The sequence below is a fragment of the Psittacula echo genome (genome assembly GCF_963264785.1).
Source record: "Psittacula echo genome assembly, chromosome: 21".
In the NCBI taxonomy this organism is placed as follows: Eukaryota; Metazoa; Chordata; class Aves; order Psittaciformes; family Psittacidae; genus Psittacula; species Psittacula echo.
In genome coordinates, this window is record NC_137757.1 from 5961949 (window position 1) to 5979864 (window position 17916).

At 55.1% G+C, this 17916-nt stretch overlaps 1 protein-coding gene across 3 annotated transcripts; it reads right to left on the minus strand.

Moving 5' to 3' along the window:
- Positions 1-66: 66 nt before the first annotated feature.
- Positions 67-16881, minus strand: ZC3H12A (zinc finger CCCH-type containing 12A). Of its 3 annotated transcripts, none has more exons than XM_080632266.1 (8): positions 16774-16881; positions 16131-16661; positions 12968-13107; positions 12087-12321; positions 11450-11556; positions 10989-11325; positions 7271-7461; positions 67-2870 (listed from the first exon to the last, which is right to left on the minus strand). In XM_080632266.1, the coding sequence occupies exons 2-8, from the start codon at positions 16616-16618 to the stop codon at positions 2635-2637; spliced, it is 1734 nt and encodes a 577-aa protein (XP_080488392.1). In that variant the 5' UTR covers positions 16619-16661; positions 16774-16881; the 3' UTR covers positions 67-2634. The 3 variants fall into 3 exon arrangements, with proteins under 3 accessions (XP_080488392.1, XP_080488391.1, XP_080488390.1); XM_080632265.1 differs by having other exon boundaries at positions 67-2915; XM_080632264.1 differs by lacking the exons at positions 67-2870; positions 7271-7461 and adding an exon at positions 7639-7717 and having other exon boundaries at positions 10309-11325.
- Between the last annotated feature and the right edge of the window lie 1035 nt (positions 16882-17916).

The window sequence follows — 17916 nt, forward strand, 5'->3', positions numbered from 1 at the left end:
CCGAATTCTTCCACTTGCACATAGTAGCTGCTCGTGTGTTGTGACCATGAGGAGGTTTCCTTTGTGCTTTCTTTCCTCTGGTAGACGTAACAGGGAGTACTTGCAAGGATTGCCAGGCACTAATCTCCAGCTGCGTTCAACTAAGCCTGCTGCAAGGTAGGGCTGGGTTCTAAGTCAGTTCTTGCTGATACTGGCACAATGCCTGCAGATAAGGGCTGAGAAGTCTGGGTTGCCACTGGAAGAGCACACAGAGGGATGAGGGCTGGGTGCTTATCACAATAGCCAGGTGATGATGCTGAAATAGGCTTTGCTTTCCTCAAGGTGGTTAAGGTGCTGTAATGCAGCTGTGTCTACTTAAACTCTGCTGATGGAGGGGGTGCCATGGAAGCAGTTATCACTTTCCTGGTGTCTTGGGTCTTTGGTGGGTTCCTGTGGACATCCCAGTCAGTCAGAGCAGTACCTAAGAGTGAAGGTGAATGGACAGGAGCAACGTTCTCCTGTTGTCTGGCTCCAGGATCAAGGCAGCTCTGTATTTGTTCGCGGTGGGAGCTGGTTTATCCTGGGGCTGGTGCTCTGCTGTCAGGGGCTGGCAGCTGCTTATCTGTGGGGATGTAACAGCTTAACAGGCAAGCTGCAAAGCTGGCCTACTTTCTTGTGTTTGAAGCAACAGAGGTTAAATACAGGGGGGTGGAAGAGCCAAGAAACAGCACAAACCCCTGCAAGGCCTCGTTTTTCCCTAGTTCTGAGATGAAGGCGTCACAGGTGATGGGTTTTCATAGCTTGGCTTTAGTACAAAAGCAGTTTTAATCCCTTTACTGCTGCTGCTCCAAAGCAAGGATCACAAGAACGCTGGAACTTCAGAGGGGCCAAAGCACCTCTGAGCTCAAGGAAAGCTGCTCTGCCTTTTAGGCCAGAGCATTGCCCTGCAGAGGAACAGCAAAGGGCTCGCACAGCTTGGCGTGAGTGAGCCCTGCGTGTGCAGGGCATGGTGGTGCTGGTGCCAATCAGCTCTGCCTTCCCTGTGACACACACCAGGGCTGCTGCGGGGACCAGGGGTTGAAGCAGGGTTTGTCACTGAAGGACTGGGACAGCCTGTTCGATGAGGACCGTGGCTGGTGGCAGCAGCATGGGGAGCCAGCGCATTGAGGGCAGCAATGGCAAACTTGTGCTTCACTGCAGCTATTCCCCCCCACCCAGGCCCTTTGGCTGTTGTGAGATGGGTGAGATTAAGAGGCCACAGGGCCCATGAGGTCTGTCCCAGCAGAGGGAACAGCCTCCGTCCCAGCACAGCCCCAGCTCTGCAGTACTGGTATCATGGTAAGGCAGGGAGAGGTTCTCTGAGCACCTTGGGAACAAGCACCATCACCTACGCGAGTGCTCTGAGGTGGGTGCTGGAGCCTGACTCTGGCAGCATTGCCTAAAGCGTCTATTTTATGTCTCAAGAGCTCTCTTTTTCCTCCTAAACAGCAAAACTACGGCTCCCCAGCATAGGCAGTGCCTGGCTTTGGACACAGGAGCGAGGGTGAGCTCTCAATGAAAGCTAAAAGCAGTTTAAATCACAAGTCCTTTGCTTGCAGAGAGCAAATGAGGAGTGGCCAAGCAGCGTCTGTCCTTATGGCCACCAAAGGTAGAGCAGGAGCAGCGCTAATCCCCTGCCCAGTCTCGTCACCGAGAGGATTACGCAGTTTATCAAGCCCAGGCAAGCGGCAGAGAGCAGCCACGAGGCAGCAGGAGCCGTGTCCAGGAGGGGTCCATGCATGGTGCAGCGCAGGTAAGGGGGCAGAGCTGGGCAGGGGGTGCAGGTTTCCTCCTGAGCACAAGTCCCACATCCCAGCTGCTGGAATCTGGTCCTGGAAGCTCTTGCCCTCCCTTTCAGGAGCCTTGCTGGACGCCAACGCACGGTGCTGCGCCCTGGAGCCCTCCATTCATCCCTGCACGGTGGGGGAGCATCCTGGGGCTTCGGGCCATCCCCTCTCCATCTCCTGCTCTGCAGGGCCCCCATGGGCAGGCAGCGCGGTGCAGCAGCACCGAGGTGGAGGCAGCTCCTTCGTGCCGGGTGCCGGTGGCTCCTGTTGCTCTCCGGGACAGTGCTCCAGGGGCTGCAGTGGCTCTGGAGGCTGGCGTGGGTCAGTACCATGGGGCCCCTTCCCCAAGGGCCAGCACTCATTTGTGTTGGCTCCAAGCGTGCTGTGAGCATGGGGCGCATCACATGGGGTGCTGGGGGTTGTGGCCAGTTGGGGTATCAGGACCCTCATCCTTGGGGCTTGGCTCTTGGCACTGCACGGCTCTGCCCACCAAGAGCCCTGGGCACACTGCACAAGGCAGGTTTGCTCACCATGGACCCACCATCCACTCCCCCAGTACCTGCTGATCTTCTACAAGAGCTGCTGGGACATCGCCTTCCAGGTCACCGAGGAGGTAACGCCATGGGGGATGCAGAGATCTCTGCTCCCTGGGCCACACCTGAGCCCGGTGCCGTGCTCTGTTGGGTGGCCCCAGCAGGGCTGCAGGTCCCCAAGGCGCGGCACAGCAGCGTTCCCAGTCACGGTCAGTGCCAGGGCCATGGGTTCAGCTGCCCATGCACATCAGTCCCTGCTGTCCATGGTGGCTTCCAGCTCGGCGCAGCGCTGTGGTTCAGGCTGGAAAGTGGCAGCGAGGGGACTGAGGAGGAGGATGGGGACCCCACCGCTGCGCTGGAGCCGGGGCAGGCAGGTGGGTCCCTGGTGCGGCGCGGGGGCCATTGGGGTGCTGGCGGGTGCTGAGCCGTGGTCCCAGGGCGCGGTGATGCCGGCGAGGCCTTGCTGGAGAGGCTGGAGGCGCTGGAGGCCGACGTCCGCTTCCTCTGCACTGAGCTGGGCGCTGAGAAGCTGCTGTGGAGCAGCCGGTTCCTGGAGCTGCTGCGGGAGCAGCAGAGCCTGCGCCAGCGGGTGAGTGCCTGCGGGACCCCCGGCTCCCCCCACGGCCCCTCCAGCACCCCGGACCCTATTCCCTGTCCCAGCTGCAGGAGCGGGCGCTGCGGTGGGACAGCGGTGGCGGCCCCGAGCTGCTGGGGGACGCGGAGGAGCCCAACGCCAGTGGGAGCGAGGCAGAGAGCCCCCAGGTAGAGCAGGGGAAAGGGGAGCCCGTGGTGGGAGAGGGGGTCCTGCCACCAGCACCAGAGCTGGGAACGGGGCTCTCAGCTCTGCCATGGGCAGCACTGGGAACCCTCCAGCTCCATGTGGGCACTGGGAGGTACCAGGAGGGGATGGGGCCGTGCTCCCGCACTCACACAGCTCCGGCCAGCGCTTCCCTTTCTCACCCTTTTGCTCTGTTAAAGGAGGCCGATGGCTGGAGCCGCCCTGGCAGCCAGGACCAGCCCCAGCCAGGCTGCTGGGGCCAGCGGCTCCGTGATGGGCCATGAAGGTGTGAGCAGGGGGGCAGGAGAGGGGAAGGAGCCGCACATCCCTCCCTGCCCGGGCAGGACGGCGCGGTCCAGCTTCTGTTCCCATTCGTGTCCCCGTACGTGCCTCCATCCCTCAGTGCCAGCCAGGCCCTGCCTGCTCCTGCCCGTTCAGAACTGCAGCAGGAGCCAGCCTGGAGGCAGGGGAGGGCGAGCTGCTCCCATGGGGCTACCCCGGTGGTGGCTGTGGTGGAACCCAACAGCGAGCATCATCCTGATCCGCTGCAACTTGCTGGGAGCCTCCACAAGCAAGGGGTGAGGGCACAGCCAGCTCCCCATCACCGTGCACAAGCTGGCGGTGCTGGGGCCACACAAGGATTGCAAAATACAGGCACTGCCCCGTTTACTTCCTCGTTGGCCGGATCAGGCCCCTCCGTCAGCAGCTCCATGCACGTGTTGTAACTCTCAGCTGGCTCCTTGCAATAGCCCATGGTGGGAACCAGCTCTGCTGGGGCAGCCGAGGGACCCTCATCCCTGGAGAAGGGCTCAGCCATGGATGCTGCGCCAAGGGAGGACCAGGATGGAGCAGGGGTTGGAGGAGGGTGCTGAGCCCTCCATATGTGCCAGGATAGGCCTTGGGCTCCCATGCAAGGTGCGGGAGCAATGGGGCCACCCTGTGCCCAAGCCCTGGTCCCCCCTGCTGTGAAATCGAGGCGCCCGCTTCCCGCTGGGGTGTGTTTGGTGCTCCTTGCCTGGCCGGGCACAGAGCCAGGTGCTGCTGCTCCCAGGGGCAGGGGTGCCCCGGTGAGCTCTGGGTGGTCCGGGAGGGGATGAGGCCCCAGCCCTGATTCACTCAGGGAAGCGCTCCCTGCGCACGGCAGCGGTGCTGCGGGGGGAGCGTGGGGCAGCAGCACCGCCCCCGGAGCTGACCCGGCCGTGCCAGGCTCTGCAAACCCCCCCCCCCCCTTGCTCGGAGCTGGGCGAGCACTGCTCAGGATGGGCCTCACCAGCCCCGCGTGGTGCTGAGCTGCCCTCAGCCACCTCCACCTTCAGCAGCAGTGACCCCACAAGTGCCTGGCGCTGAGGGACCCCCCAACAGTGGCAGGTAAAGGGGGAACAAAGCCCATTGCGGAGGCTGCCCCAAAGAGGCAGCAGCCACTTCGGTTTCCTTGCCAGCACCAGGCAGACTCCGATGCTGTGGAGCTGATGCCCTGCAGAGCACATGGGAACCATCCCCGCAGCCCTGAGGGCAGCCTCTGTGCCCACCCCAGGGCGCTGGCTGCGTGCAGGGACCGGGGACAGGCTCCCCAGCAAGCGGGGATGGTTCCTCCCAACGTGCCCGTGCAGCGCCCAGCACCATCAGGGAGCTGATGCAATGCAAATAGCAGCGGCCTGACTCATCCTGCACCGACCTGGCTCCTGCCCGCTGCTGGAGGTGGGACAGCCCCGTGCTTTGAAACACCAAAACAAACCGGGTGCTGCAACCGAGACACCGGTGGGGCCCTGCAGCACCAAAACCCCAGCCCCAGATGGGCTGCAGGGAGCAGAGTATGCAGAGGAGCTGCAGCAGCGTTACCTGCATTGACCCCTTCCTCCCCAGCGAGCAGCCCCTGCTGCAGCATCCTCACCGCTGCCTCCCCGCCTGTGGAAACCTTTCCCCCAGGCCAACACCATGCAAATGCTCCTGCCCTATGGCTCAGCCTGGTGCTGTGCCTACCCCAGCACCTCTGTGCAGTGCGGGGCCATGGGGAAGCTGCTTCTCAGGGCTGGCTCTGCCAGGAGGGCTGAGCTCCCCAAGCCACTGCACCAAGGGGTTTATCCTGCTCCAGGAGAAGCAGAGACAGAGGAAGCTGCCCTGGAGCAGCTCCTTCAGGAGAAGCTTTCCACGGGCAAACCCCGGCCTGAAGGAGCACAGGGGTGTTCAGGGCTAAACCCGCAGGCACTGAGGAAGCTGGTGAGAGGTGAACTGAAAAATACATGGCTGGAGGGTGAGCCCCGCTGCACTCTGCATCCCAGCCCCCTGCCTCTGCCTGCTGTCAGAGCATCCCAGCCTGGTTTGGGTTGAAGGGACCTCAAAGCTCCTCCAGCTCCAGGCCCCTTCCACTGGAGCAGCTTGCTCCAAGCCCCTGTGTCCAACCTGGCCTTGAACACTGCCAGGGATGGGGCAGCCACAGCTTCTCTGGGCACCCTGGGCCAGCGCCTCAGCACCCTCACAGGGAAGAGCTTCTGCCTAAGAGCTCATCTCAGTCCCCCCTCGGGCAGGTTAAAGCCATGCCCCTTGGCCTGTCCCTCCAGGACCCTCTCCAGCCATTACCTTTCTGTTCACTTTGGTGCAGTTTCCTCTGTGCATTACTCACTTCCTCCATTTGTCTCACAGCAATGGCTGCGCCTCTCAGCCACCCAGAGCTGAGCTGCTGCTGGGCTCGGGACACCCCTTCCTCTCTGCAGAGAGAGAACCAGCCCCGCAGCCTGAGCTGGGTTCGGTGCTGAACCTGCTGCCCTGTGAGGTGGCATCACCACACACACAGTGTGCCTCCATCACACAGCATCCCCTTTCCCATGGCCTGTGCAGGAGCTTCGGATCAGATCCCTGCCTCTGGAAGCGCCTTGAAACATTAGAATCAAGCTGGCCACATCCTGCAAATCCCCCATGGGGGGAACCAGATGGGTTCAAATGGGAGTTGGAGGAGCAAGAAGTGCACAAGCAGAGCCTGGGAGCCGGATGGGGCCCCATGGACACTGGGTACCCGATTCCCTCTCAGCTGGAGGCTGCATCCGCTGCCCAGGCCCTTCCTGGGTCACTGCCTGACCCAGGGGAAGGCACGAGGGGAACCCAGCAGGCTCTGACCTCTGCCCCAGCACAGCTTCCCGTTTCCTCCTTCCTTTTCTGGAGGGTTGCTTTACAGAACATCCCAGCTGCTCTGCAGCGGGGCTCTTCCCCTGCCTCTTCGTCCCTTCTGTGTGCAGTGGGAGCAAAGCCTTTCCTTGGACCGTATCTGATCCCATTTTCCATCTATTTCTGGCACAACTGGGAAGGTAAAGAGGAGCTTCCTCTTCTCGAGCCCCAAAACACACAGGTGGAGCCCTCATTCCTCTTTACAAACACCCTCACTCAGCCTCCTCACTTTCACACCCAAGTTTTTCCTATTCAAACCCTCCCTCCTTGGTTCCCTTTGCACTGTCTCATGCTTTTGGGGGGATGCAGCCACAGCAGTCTCCTCCTGCTGAGAGCAGGAAGCAACACACACCTAAGTGATTTGACCACTCCAGCAACTTGGCTTGGGAGGGATGGGCTCACCACACTCAGAGAGCTCACAGCCACCCAGGCAGCTCCCTGTTAGCCCCGCTGCCCAACAGGAACAGCCTTGGATCACCTCCTCTTGCCCAGAGCCGTGCCCTAACATTTCCCAGGAGCCTTCTGCCCCCCCGCTCCTCCCTTCAAAGAGAACAGCAGCAATCCCCCACCCTGCTGGGGTAGGAAAAGCTGCTCCGAGGAGGCAGCCTCGGGGCTCAGCCCAAGGCTGACAGGATGGAGACAGGGCAAGCCTGAGGCACAGGAAGCTTTCAGCAGGGTGCCTGTGTGTGACCTCCTTAACTTGAAGAGATCAGCGAAGCGGGAGGAAGATCTAACCTATTTGAGATGGATAAGAAACACAATGCAAGCGCACAGCAGCTATGACAGGTCCTCCCCACCGATGCGCCCCGAGGAAGCGGTAAGCCACAGGCTGCGTCGTGATAGCCTCACAGTAACAGTGGGCAGGGTGGCAGCTCCTCTGAGTCAGTGCAGGGGGGAAAAAACCCCCATCAGTGCTGGTTCTGAGCAGCGTTCCCCTGGGCACCACAGCCAAGAGGTCCAGCAGGATGCCTGGCACACGGGAAAGTGGTACTTACACTCAAACACAGAGGATGCTCCAGTTCCCTCACGCAGAAGCCTTGGATGGGAGAATGAGAGCTCAGAACTGGATCTCCGTTGGGGTTTCTGGGTGGGTGGCAGCACAACCAACAGCAGTTTGTGCGGATAGCTTTGGTTTGTGTTAGGGACCAACCCTCCCAAATTGCTCCATGTGCCACCAAGACTGTCACTGCAATAGAAAAGGGCTGTTAACATCATGACCAGGTGAATCACCACCACCTCTTCCTCTCCTGGTTACGGTAACAAACCTCTGTCCTGCCCCGATTCCCTTAGTGGTGTTGGTCCAGTTTTGATGGAAGCAAACATTCCCCCCACGGCCAGTAAATGACCTTTCAAGACTGTGAGGTTCCAGGTTTGGGTTTTGAAGCAAAGCCCTATCTCCAGGAGCCTTCCTTGCTTGTGTTCAGCTAGAAAAGGTCATTGCCCTGTATTAAATAAAAGCACACATTTGAATGAAGACCATAAAGTTATTTAGCAGCTCAGGGAAGAACACACTGTCCTGTGAGATAGCAGGTGGGAGGGGAAGATTCTTATACAGGAATGTGAGCATTGCTATTCCTATTGCCTTACCTCCCCAGCTCATAACGAAGCTTTAGAGCAAAGTCTTGACATGTTAGTGTGTTATCATGCTCAACATCTGACACAGATGTGCCATAACCCAATGAAATATGTCTTCTTCCCAGGCTGCGCCGTGGAACTGCCCTTTGGAACTCAAGCACAGCCCATGCTATTTATTCCAGAGTAATGAGGAATGTGTTATTCCTGAGACATCCAGCACCACTGTGGTTCTCACAGTGGAACACACCAGCACACTGCTGCCTCCCTCCACCTCCCCTGTGCAGGGAGCCAACTTCAGCAATGCCCCGTGAACACTGAACACGCAGTGATTTGCTACAGCAGTTTGGAGCCTTGATTTTTGGCCCTGTGACACTGCATCAGTTACCAAGCCCATCAACACATCCAGCCATCAGAGTGCGCATATGGAGACCCAAGACTGCCAGAGGAAGCCCAGGGAGGAAGATGATTCCCTGACTTCCCTGGCAAGCCAGCCAAAACCGTGACTGGGCCTTCAAAAAGCCACCGGAGCCCAAATAATTCAACTCAGCAGGTTTTATTTATATACCACAGGGTCTTGCTTTGCCATGGCTTTCACCCGGCTGCCTCCATCCAGTACATGAGCTATACACTGCATAATGCTACAGAGAGGTCAGGAAAACGTCAGCTTGTGAGCATAAAGTGTTAATCTTCCGATTGCAAGAGAAGCAGCACATATCAGCATTCCATCAGAACACCAAACCCCACCACGCCAAGTAACACAATGGCCGAGTCGAGACTATACTGATTAAAACCAGCCTCAAGCAGCAGAGTTGCTGAACAATAACGTTAAAAACCATTTTTCCTGTAATTTACAAATATGCAAAGTCTCAGGTTACTTAAAATTAAGAAGCATTTTGCTTACTAACATGAAACACTACTTGTCAGTAATGTATTCACCAGGTATACAGGTTTCTGTGTCCCTGTGGTTTCTATGGCACATGGTGCCAGTGTGGGTAGGTCACTCCTTGGACAGTCAGAGGGAAGAGGGTTCTCCAACAGCTGTATCCTGCTCTCCCCATCCTGACTTGCCACTCAACGACCTGGGTTTAACCACAAGCTGGACGTATTTAAAAACATAACAAAAACCACACAGATACAATGTGTATCAACAAATCAACTGCTTCTGGCCTGTAAGTGCAAGAAACACCTTCGCATTCTAAGCACAGTGAAATGCCAGGACCAGAACCAATTACTACAGCAATTGGTTTTGCATCTTTAAAATCTGTTAACAGTATCAACAGTAAAAAAACATCTTTCAGAGTAAAAAGGAATGCGAGGGGAACAGTCTTACCAAGTAAGCCTCATTCTACATTTTTGGATGCTGCTATAGTTTGACAAAGCTGAAGGGGACAGGAGAACATTGGTAGGAAGACGAAGCAACAGCTTTACAGAGGAAAAACTATTAAGGAATCCTCCAGAGTAGGACTGGCAGCAGCCCAGACATGACTGCAGCTGGTTGAGTGGGTGCTCAAAGCTATTGCTGTCTGAAGACACAAGGCACGACATCGTAAATCCTCCCTGTCAGTGGTGAACAGAGACAGCCTAAGAGAGGTACCAGGCAAGGTCAATGTTTCAGAGCAGCATCAACACCATGGTCACCCTCGTGTTCTGACAACTGCACGTCCCAGCTTTGGAGCAGTGTCAGGCCTCATCCTGAGGAAGGGCTGCACGCCCAGCTCCAGTTTTCTGGGAGCCGAGCAGCTTGCTAAGCACTTGTGGTACACATTGGAGAACTGCCTCATCTCAGGAAGGTCACCTTCAGTGGGAGAGGTATGGAAAGCATCCCCAAAGAAGTGAACCAATAAACCCAAATTAGAGCCAGCTAAACCTAGCTTCGTACTAGATAGAATCCACCATTTCCCACAGATCTGCATGGCAGGATATAGTAAAGAGGCTTAGTTAAGAGCTAAGAACAGCCTTGACAATGCATTCCAATCTTCACAGATAAGCCCCACGCCACCGCAAAGGTACTAGCCCAGATCTTTCACAAGCCCCCCCTTCTGCATGCCTGACATACACTAAACCATCTCAAAGCTGAAGCTAATGGGAGGAGTAGGGTCACATGCAGTTCCTGAACAACTGCAGGAATTTCGGGTGGGCCTCACTCACCATGCAACCCCCAAAGGAAAAATCCTGCTCTGAAGCTGCTACCTCTTCTGTTCAGCACCCAGAGCCTCTTCAACAGCCCCTGGGCAAGATGGGACCCTAAGGTGCTCTTACCTAAGAGGGGCACACTGTCATATCTAGACCAGAATTTGCTGTGAGCATACCACATCTGGTATCCAGCCTCCAACTAGAGCTTGGTACTTCCAAGGAGTAAGAAGGAGCCCTCAGAAGGCAGCTATGGCAGCGACAGAGTGCAGACACCGCCCTTTAAGCTTTTCCCATGCCTGGCTGCCCTCAGCATCACCTCATATACCTGGATTCTGAGACTTGTATGTGAGTATCTCTGCAGCGAGCCTTTGGGGATCCAGAAGCCGAGGGAAACGGCTCATCACAGCATCAACTAAATGGGGATGGAATATGCCACACAGCTTGACGTGCACGTTGGCCCGTTCCTCTGCAAACTGGTCAGACACAGCCCACTGGCAGGAGTCCCCATACGCTGGCCCTGGGGCTCTCTGCACTGAGCGAGGATCTCGCACACTGGAAGATCTCACTTGGGGAGGAGGCATCTGGTATGGTTCAGACCAGTACTCACGAGAATGGGGTGGAGGGGTGTTATACTCACTGGGCAGACTGTATTGCCCAGCATTAGCTGGGTGTACAGGTACTCCATAGCCTGAGAAAGAGTGAGGCGGTCCTGAGTGAGATATCTCAGGGCTATACTGCAAGAAGCTAGCACCAGAGGAAGAAGATTTGTGGGAACCATGCTTGTAAGAGACCAGACCATTTTGCTCTAAGCTGGGAGAATGTGGGTAGATGGGTCTCTGCCTACCGCAGGTGCAGACTGCCACCTGATCAGCATGAGAATGATCACAGTGACTGGTAGATCTGTAAGGCCACATATCAGACAGTTGGTTCTCCAGAGACCCAATGCCTGAGTCAAGATGATCCTGAGAGATGTAAGACAGAGAGTCCATATGAGGCTGCTGGTACCTGTCAGAGGACCTGTGGCTCCCACTGTTAGGGGGGACACTGCCAGACACACAGCCTTTGGCCTGAAGTGCAGCATCGCTGGCCTTTGCTTTGTGGGTCAAGGTTTTCCTCTCTGCAGAGACCTTCTGCAAAGAGCTTTTATCACTCTCTGAGGGCACAGAGCACAAGAGCTCTGCCTGGGAACCTCTTTTGCCCTTTTTCTCCTCCTTGGCACTGGTACTTCTGGTAGGAGACAACCTTGCATTGGCTCGGAGTTCATCAGCTAATGAGCGCTGGGGCTGATTGATCCTTTCAGGGTGGTAGAATTTACACTTAATTCCATAAGTGCATTTCTTCCCTGCAAGGAAAGGCAGAGCAGAGAATGAGCATGGCATGACCAGCTGAACTGAACTTTGCTAACAGATGTAGGAATTACACTTGCACAGACACCTCAGTCTTCACATTTAGAAGGCAGCTCTTACCATAAGGGCACTGCTGTTTCTTGTTTTCTGGCACCACAGGTTTCTTTCTGAGGAAGTTATCCAGGCTGGGGCCATGGCGCCCTAAGGGATCATCTGGAGGCATAAACCTAAAGGAAAATAAACCTCAATCAGGAGCAGTTCACTTTCTTGGGTCAGGGTGTCATTTTGTCTTCAAGTCTCCCATTTCATTAAAGATTAAGAATAAAAACTCCTATCTGAGCCCCAAGAAGCTTTCCCAATTCACCGCAGACAGAACCCTCCTGTCATCAGGTAAAGACCAACATGAAATGCTTCACCGCAGGCACAGGAAAGGTTCTGTGCTCTGTTGCTGATCAGAATTAGTACTTACTGCTGGGCCTGCTAATGATTGTCCTGTGAGGAAATCGAGCCTCAAAGCTCTCCTAGGAGCTCCAGTACAGCAGAGCTCCTATCTCCAAGCTATGAACAGCTATTGAGATGACTCCAATTTCTTAGGCCTTTGTACCTCGTCACAGTTGGGCAACTCTTCCCATCACACTTCCTTCTACAATTCTGTACCAGCACTTTGTTCTTTTCATACATCACTTGCTATTGCTTCATTAAAACCCGACAGCTCACGCAGATCTGACTGAAAAGCACAGGAAGAATGGGAACGTACTTGTCATTAACAAAGGAATACATCAGCAGGCGCTCCTCAATGAATTTCTTCCACTCAGGACGCTCGTTCTGCAGGTCCCGATAAGTATCATTGGAAACCACAATGCCATCAGACTCATGTGCCAGTTTCACAATGAATCGATCATCGTAACAGACAACGCGTTTGCCTCCAACCCTCCTGGAAGGAGTGAAGACCAGAATTTTCTTCTTTTCAAGGTCACGGAGAATGTACTGGTCTAGAACAAACACAACTGTGAACACAGGTACACAGCCCAAAGGCCTTTGCACACATCAAGGAACATCATCAATAAATGACAGAACTCACGTAAAGTCACTCCACCTCTCCACAAGCTAGCCTTTACACTCATCTCTTTGCTTATACCACCCATCAGGCTGTCAGAGGGGGACTCTCACATCCAGTGCCTGCATGGCACTCACAAACACTCAGAGCACACCACAGAGGCTGCTGTAATATAGTCAGTCCCATCCACACAATCCTTGGCACGCAAGGTGCAATATGCATCTAAGACTGGCAGGCTCCTATCTTTTATCATGCCTTATTACAGGCATAGGTTTCTGGGTAAAGTTACTTGGAAATCTCAGCTCTTTGCAAGTTCAGAGCAAACTCCTCTCAATGTGAGTAATTCCCATCAAGCTTTAACTTTTAGCATGAAGAAATTCTGTCCAGGCTACGGTGTCAAGTATGTTACAGTCAAACACTCACTCTGGGGAGAAGTTAATGACTAATTCTCACTGGGTCAGCAGCTTACTGGATCTCTTACTACTCAGATCTTCCATTCATAAGTTAATTACTAACTACAGCTCATTAAGTGACACAGCAGTAAGCCTGAAAAGCCACTTTTGGTTTTCATATTTCCACACCTGTTATAAGCACATCTGGTCGTGGCTGCTCTTTCCTCCAAGATGGCACAAAGACTGTAATATCCTTGTGTCCCCTGTCCCAAAACCACTGGACAGCCAGAAGGATCCCTCGGCAGGAGAACACCTCTTTATTTCCATGGCTGCAAAGAAGAAAAGGAAGACTCTCAATATTCAGGATACGGACAGACCAGCCAGGCAATACAGTAAGCAAACAGATCCAGCAACTCGGAAAACCTCTGGTGAAGAAGCATTAAGAGCAGTACAATCAGTATTTATTACTCATCTTGTGTAAACAGCATCAGCAACTCAGAATTACTGTTCCTTTTAGCACCTGAGGACCAAGAAATACCCAAATCCTCACTGGGAGGGAGAGAGCAGCTGTAATTGTTGCAGCTGCTGAAACAGAACCTCTGCTTTAACTCTGGACTCTAGGTCTTTATTTTTAGCCCTGAGTACAATGTGATCTTCAACACCCTTTGTCCTAGTCTGCCAGCAGCTAATTCCTGCCAGCGTAAACTGTACCCTCACCAGGGGTTCTGCTTGTAAAGTTATTCTGATAACTTAAGGAAAAAAAGACATTTTATATACTTACAACAAGACAACCAGCACTTAAAGATGCTTCTTTATTATTTTATGGCCCCAAATCAGCTACAAATGCAGCATTTGCACCAAACTAACACCTCCTGTTAACAGGATCAGCACGGAATGCCCTAACAGCACTTGTCAGTTTGAGAACAAAGTTTGACAACAGTATCAGAAGCCACGTACCAATGCGAAAAGCTGCTGCTTAATTATTTATTAGGTCCTATCAATAGTTTCCAGAAGTTCTAAGAGGAAACTACAGCTTCTGTTTTACAAGTGCCAGTAGTTACAGCATAATCAGCAATTTGCTGATAATGGTTGTGGCAAACGTTCAACATTTCTTTATTACAGCCCTATATTGCATTCTGGGGACCTAACAGCCTGTGTTTCATGATAACACCCTGGTAAGATGTACTATACTGAAGATAACTGGTCTCATAATTCAGTCAGACTTCCTCACCCGGGCACTACTCCTACCCTGAGGTTTACGCTTCCCATCTACACTCCCATAACATTTCAATTCCATGTAGCACACCAGCGAACGCCTCCATTAAGTGATTACCAAAGAACCTACATCCCAGCAGAGGCATTGCTGAAATCTATTCCATAGTAGCACCAGAAAGAAACTCGACTTCTCCTCCTGCCCTCACCCTCCTCTGAAGCTGTTAGGAAAATCAGAGTTATAGAGTTTTTAGAGTAAGCATTTTGGTACTTTCAGCATGAAAACTAACACCTACAGAGACCCCCCGATGTACATTCAAGTTACAGAAAGGCTGACATTAACAATCGGAACAAAGATGCTCTAAAGTGTCAGACCGGTTTTGCTGCAGTTACCCAGACGCAGGTTACTGTGATTTTTTAGAGATAAATACAAAAAGCAGATGTTTTTCTTTCTGAGTCCCTGCCACCAATCTCACATCCACAGAAGGCAGCTAATTGGGCTGATCTGATTTGGCAGCAGCCAAGAAAAAATTCCCTTAGAAGGAAGTAAAAGCTAATTTCCACTCTGATTTGCATATGTTTGTCAAGAGCTGTTCATCGAGGCCGCTGTACACACTGCAAATGAATCAGCAGGGAACATCACACCATCAATACAGGAAGTTTCAGAATGGAATTCCCCTTCTAGCAAATTGCTTAAAAAAGCCAGAGTGCTTCTCTCCAGTCGGGCTCTGTCCCATCAGCAGCATTACTGCTGCCTGGCCTGCCCTCAGTCACATCTGCTGGGCTTTTTGGGATAACTTCCACAGGGAAGGGGCTCTGCATTCAAACCCCACAACCAGTTCTGTTGTTCAAGCACTTCTCCAAGGTAAACTTCCCTGCAGGAGTCACTCTCTTAGCCCAGGTCTCACAATGGGCCATTTTCCTCAAGTGACTGCAGAGCTGCTGGAGAGCCATAGGAAAAGGGCTGAGCTCTCCCGTGTGCACCCAGGTCCCACCTTTTCTTCTCCAACCTCACTCCATTGCCACCAGAATTCCTTATTTCCCCTGGGAGTCGCAGGCCATTTGCTGCGTGCACAGCAGACTGAACCCATCTTTTCCCAGTCCCATTCTCAGAACTGCCAGCCACAGCTTAGAGAAAACCACACCTGCAAGCAAAGCACCACTCAGCACTTTCACCTTAGACAAAAGCTACAGGAATCCAGAGCAGCTGTGTGCAAACAGACTTACACTTTAATTAAGAAGTCTTTGTACACAAACAGACACTACAAGACCTATTACACTAAAACGCAGTGAAGGAGGCTTGCTTTTGAACTGCAACTGCAGAGCCCAATTCAGAAACTTGGTGTATTACATTAACCCAGCCCAGACTCCTTGTGTAGAGGTGCGGAGCACAGCATCAAGGGTTGGGGTGAGGGCAGGCAATGCCAAGCACCACAGCCAAGGTAACAGCAGGGACATCAAGCCAGTAAGTATTCAGCTCATGGGTGCTCCATGGATATTAAGGCTCCTGCACTCCAACCAAAGCAGCTCCGCAGGCTGCCTCTGGTCACAGTGCCCAACAGGACCTGTGCCATCAGCACCTATGATGCTGAGGATGACTTGCAGCCCTGGACAGGCTGGAGAGCCCCTTTAACATCTTATCTGTTCTCTATACCATACACAAATTCAGCCAAAATAGAAAAGCCCCAATTCGGAGACTGGTCTCCACTGCAGGAGACAGCTCTGTATTACAGAGCCTCCTCTAATTAACCCTGTAATTATTTATTGAGCAACTTCCTGCTACTGAAACTTACATAAAGCCATTAGGTAAGAGGACAATGTATCTTCAGTTATCCTCCTCCTAAGCTGCAACACACAAGGAAATGTCTTTACTTCCCAGAAAGCGTGCCTGCTTCTGTCAGAACCCTGTGAGCACTGCTCAGGGGCTGGCAGAGACCACGGGCAGGAGAGGCACCAAGGCAGATGTGATGCTCAAGTGCGCACCAGTGAGGTGCCTTGGGAAACGTTACCAGAGCACCCAGCTGCAGCTGTTTTCAGACTCCAAGCTCTTGGCACACCTCAGAACGCGTAAAACCAGCACCCCACTGAGCACCAACAGCCCCGCAGGGACCACCATGCCCACCCAAACCCTCAAACGCACCTCATGGCCACGTTGCTGCCATCAATAACGATGGGCTTCAGGTTGTCGCTCTCCATCTCCTCCGGGCCCGGCGCCGGGCTCTTGTTCCCGGCTCCCCCCCGCGGGACCAGCGGGGCCTCCTTGGCCTCCGCCGGGGTCTCGGTGTTGTCCCGCTCGGCCGGGCCGTGCTTCACCAGCTCCCCCAGCACCGTGTTGGTGTCGGCGTTCAGCCCCAGCTTCTGCAGCACGACGTGGATCTCCTCCGAGGAGTAGCCCAGCTTGCGGAAGAAATCCACCTTCAGCTGCATCTCGGCGCTGTCGCAGGGCTCCCGCCCGGGGCTCCCCGTCTCCTCCGGCGGCTCCGCGCCGGGCAGGCCGCCCGGGCCGAGGCAGCGGCCCTCGCTCGGCTCTCTGCCGCTCATCCTCTCTCCAAGCAGGGACACCGGCGGCCTGGCTGCCGGGAGCGCCTCAGGCCAGCCCGGGACGGAGGAGACGCTGCCCGCGCTCATGGCTCCCCGCGGGGTACTCCCGGCCTCGGCTCACGCTCAGGACCTGCGGGCCAAGGCGGGCGTTAGCAGCGGGGGCCTGGCCAGGCCGCGGCGTGTAAGGCCTGGCCGGGCCCCCCCGCCCCGGAGCCGCCCTCCCTCCCGCCTCCGTCCCTTACCGGCCTGCCCCCGACGGGCCGCCGCTGCGTCTCCATGGGGCCAGAGCGCACCGGGCGGCGGCTGCCGCTTTATACCGGGGCCCGGGCCGCGCCGCGCCAACGCGGAAGGGCAGAGCGGGCGGGGGCGGAGCAGCGGCCGCTTCCCGGTCCGCCCCGTGCCCCGCCCGGCCGCGGCCGTGCCTGTGGGACCGCTGCTCCGGGCCGGGCCGGGCCGGGTCTCCCCGCCGGACGAGCGGAGAGGGGCCGGAGCTCGGCTCTCCCCCACCACCACCCGGCTCGGCGTCCCCGGTTCCTCGGGGCCCTCGCTGCGGAGCAGCCCCGCAGATGTCGATGCCGGTCCCGCTGCAAACACCTGGCTCCTATGCAAATCGTGTTGCAACGCGGGCAGATTTGCCCCGACAAGCGCGCTCGTTAGGTAAATGCGCCCTCCTGCTTCCCGGTGTCCTCCTGGGACCTCCTCCTCCTCCTTGCTGAGAGGTGCGGGTTGCCCTCAGCCCCGCTTCGAGCCGCAGAACCGCTGGTGGTCATCTTCATCATGGATCAAGGTGGTCCATGCGGTGGAGAAGCTGGTTCCTCAGACGGTTTTCCAGCTTGTCCTTGGCTGCTGTTACTCCGAGGTTACACACATTAAAACCCAGTCCTGGCTCTGTTTTACTCTTCCCTTCCCCATCAGAGGTGGATGTCAAATGGCAATTGGGTCCCTGAGCTCCAAAACGCCTGCTCAGTGCATCCCAAGAGAGACAGGGCGTCCCCTGACCCACATGGAGTGTAAGGTGGTACCAACCTGTTGCCTCTCACCATGTTAAAGAGCAGGCCCTGGCCTTAGAGCTGTCGGGAAAACATCACTCAATGCCCATGGAAAGCAGAGGACACCCAGGAGCTGAAGCTGGAAAGGAAGGGAAATGGGATGGAGGGCAGGGGACAGTCAGACCCTGCAGTCACCAAGGGGTTGCTGAGGATGCTGCGGTTTAAGCTGAGCCTAAGCTGTAGGCAGCTTTAGGCAGGAGGAACGTGTGAATGCACAGACACCAGCTTTGGGCCCACCAGCAATGGTGCTCACTGTGTTTGCGTTCTGTATGCGCTGCTCTTGGACACAGCACACGGTGACACTGGAGTCACCCCATGGATGCACGCAGCACAGCA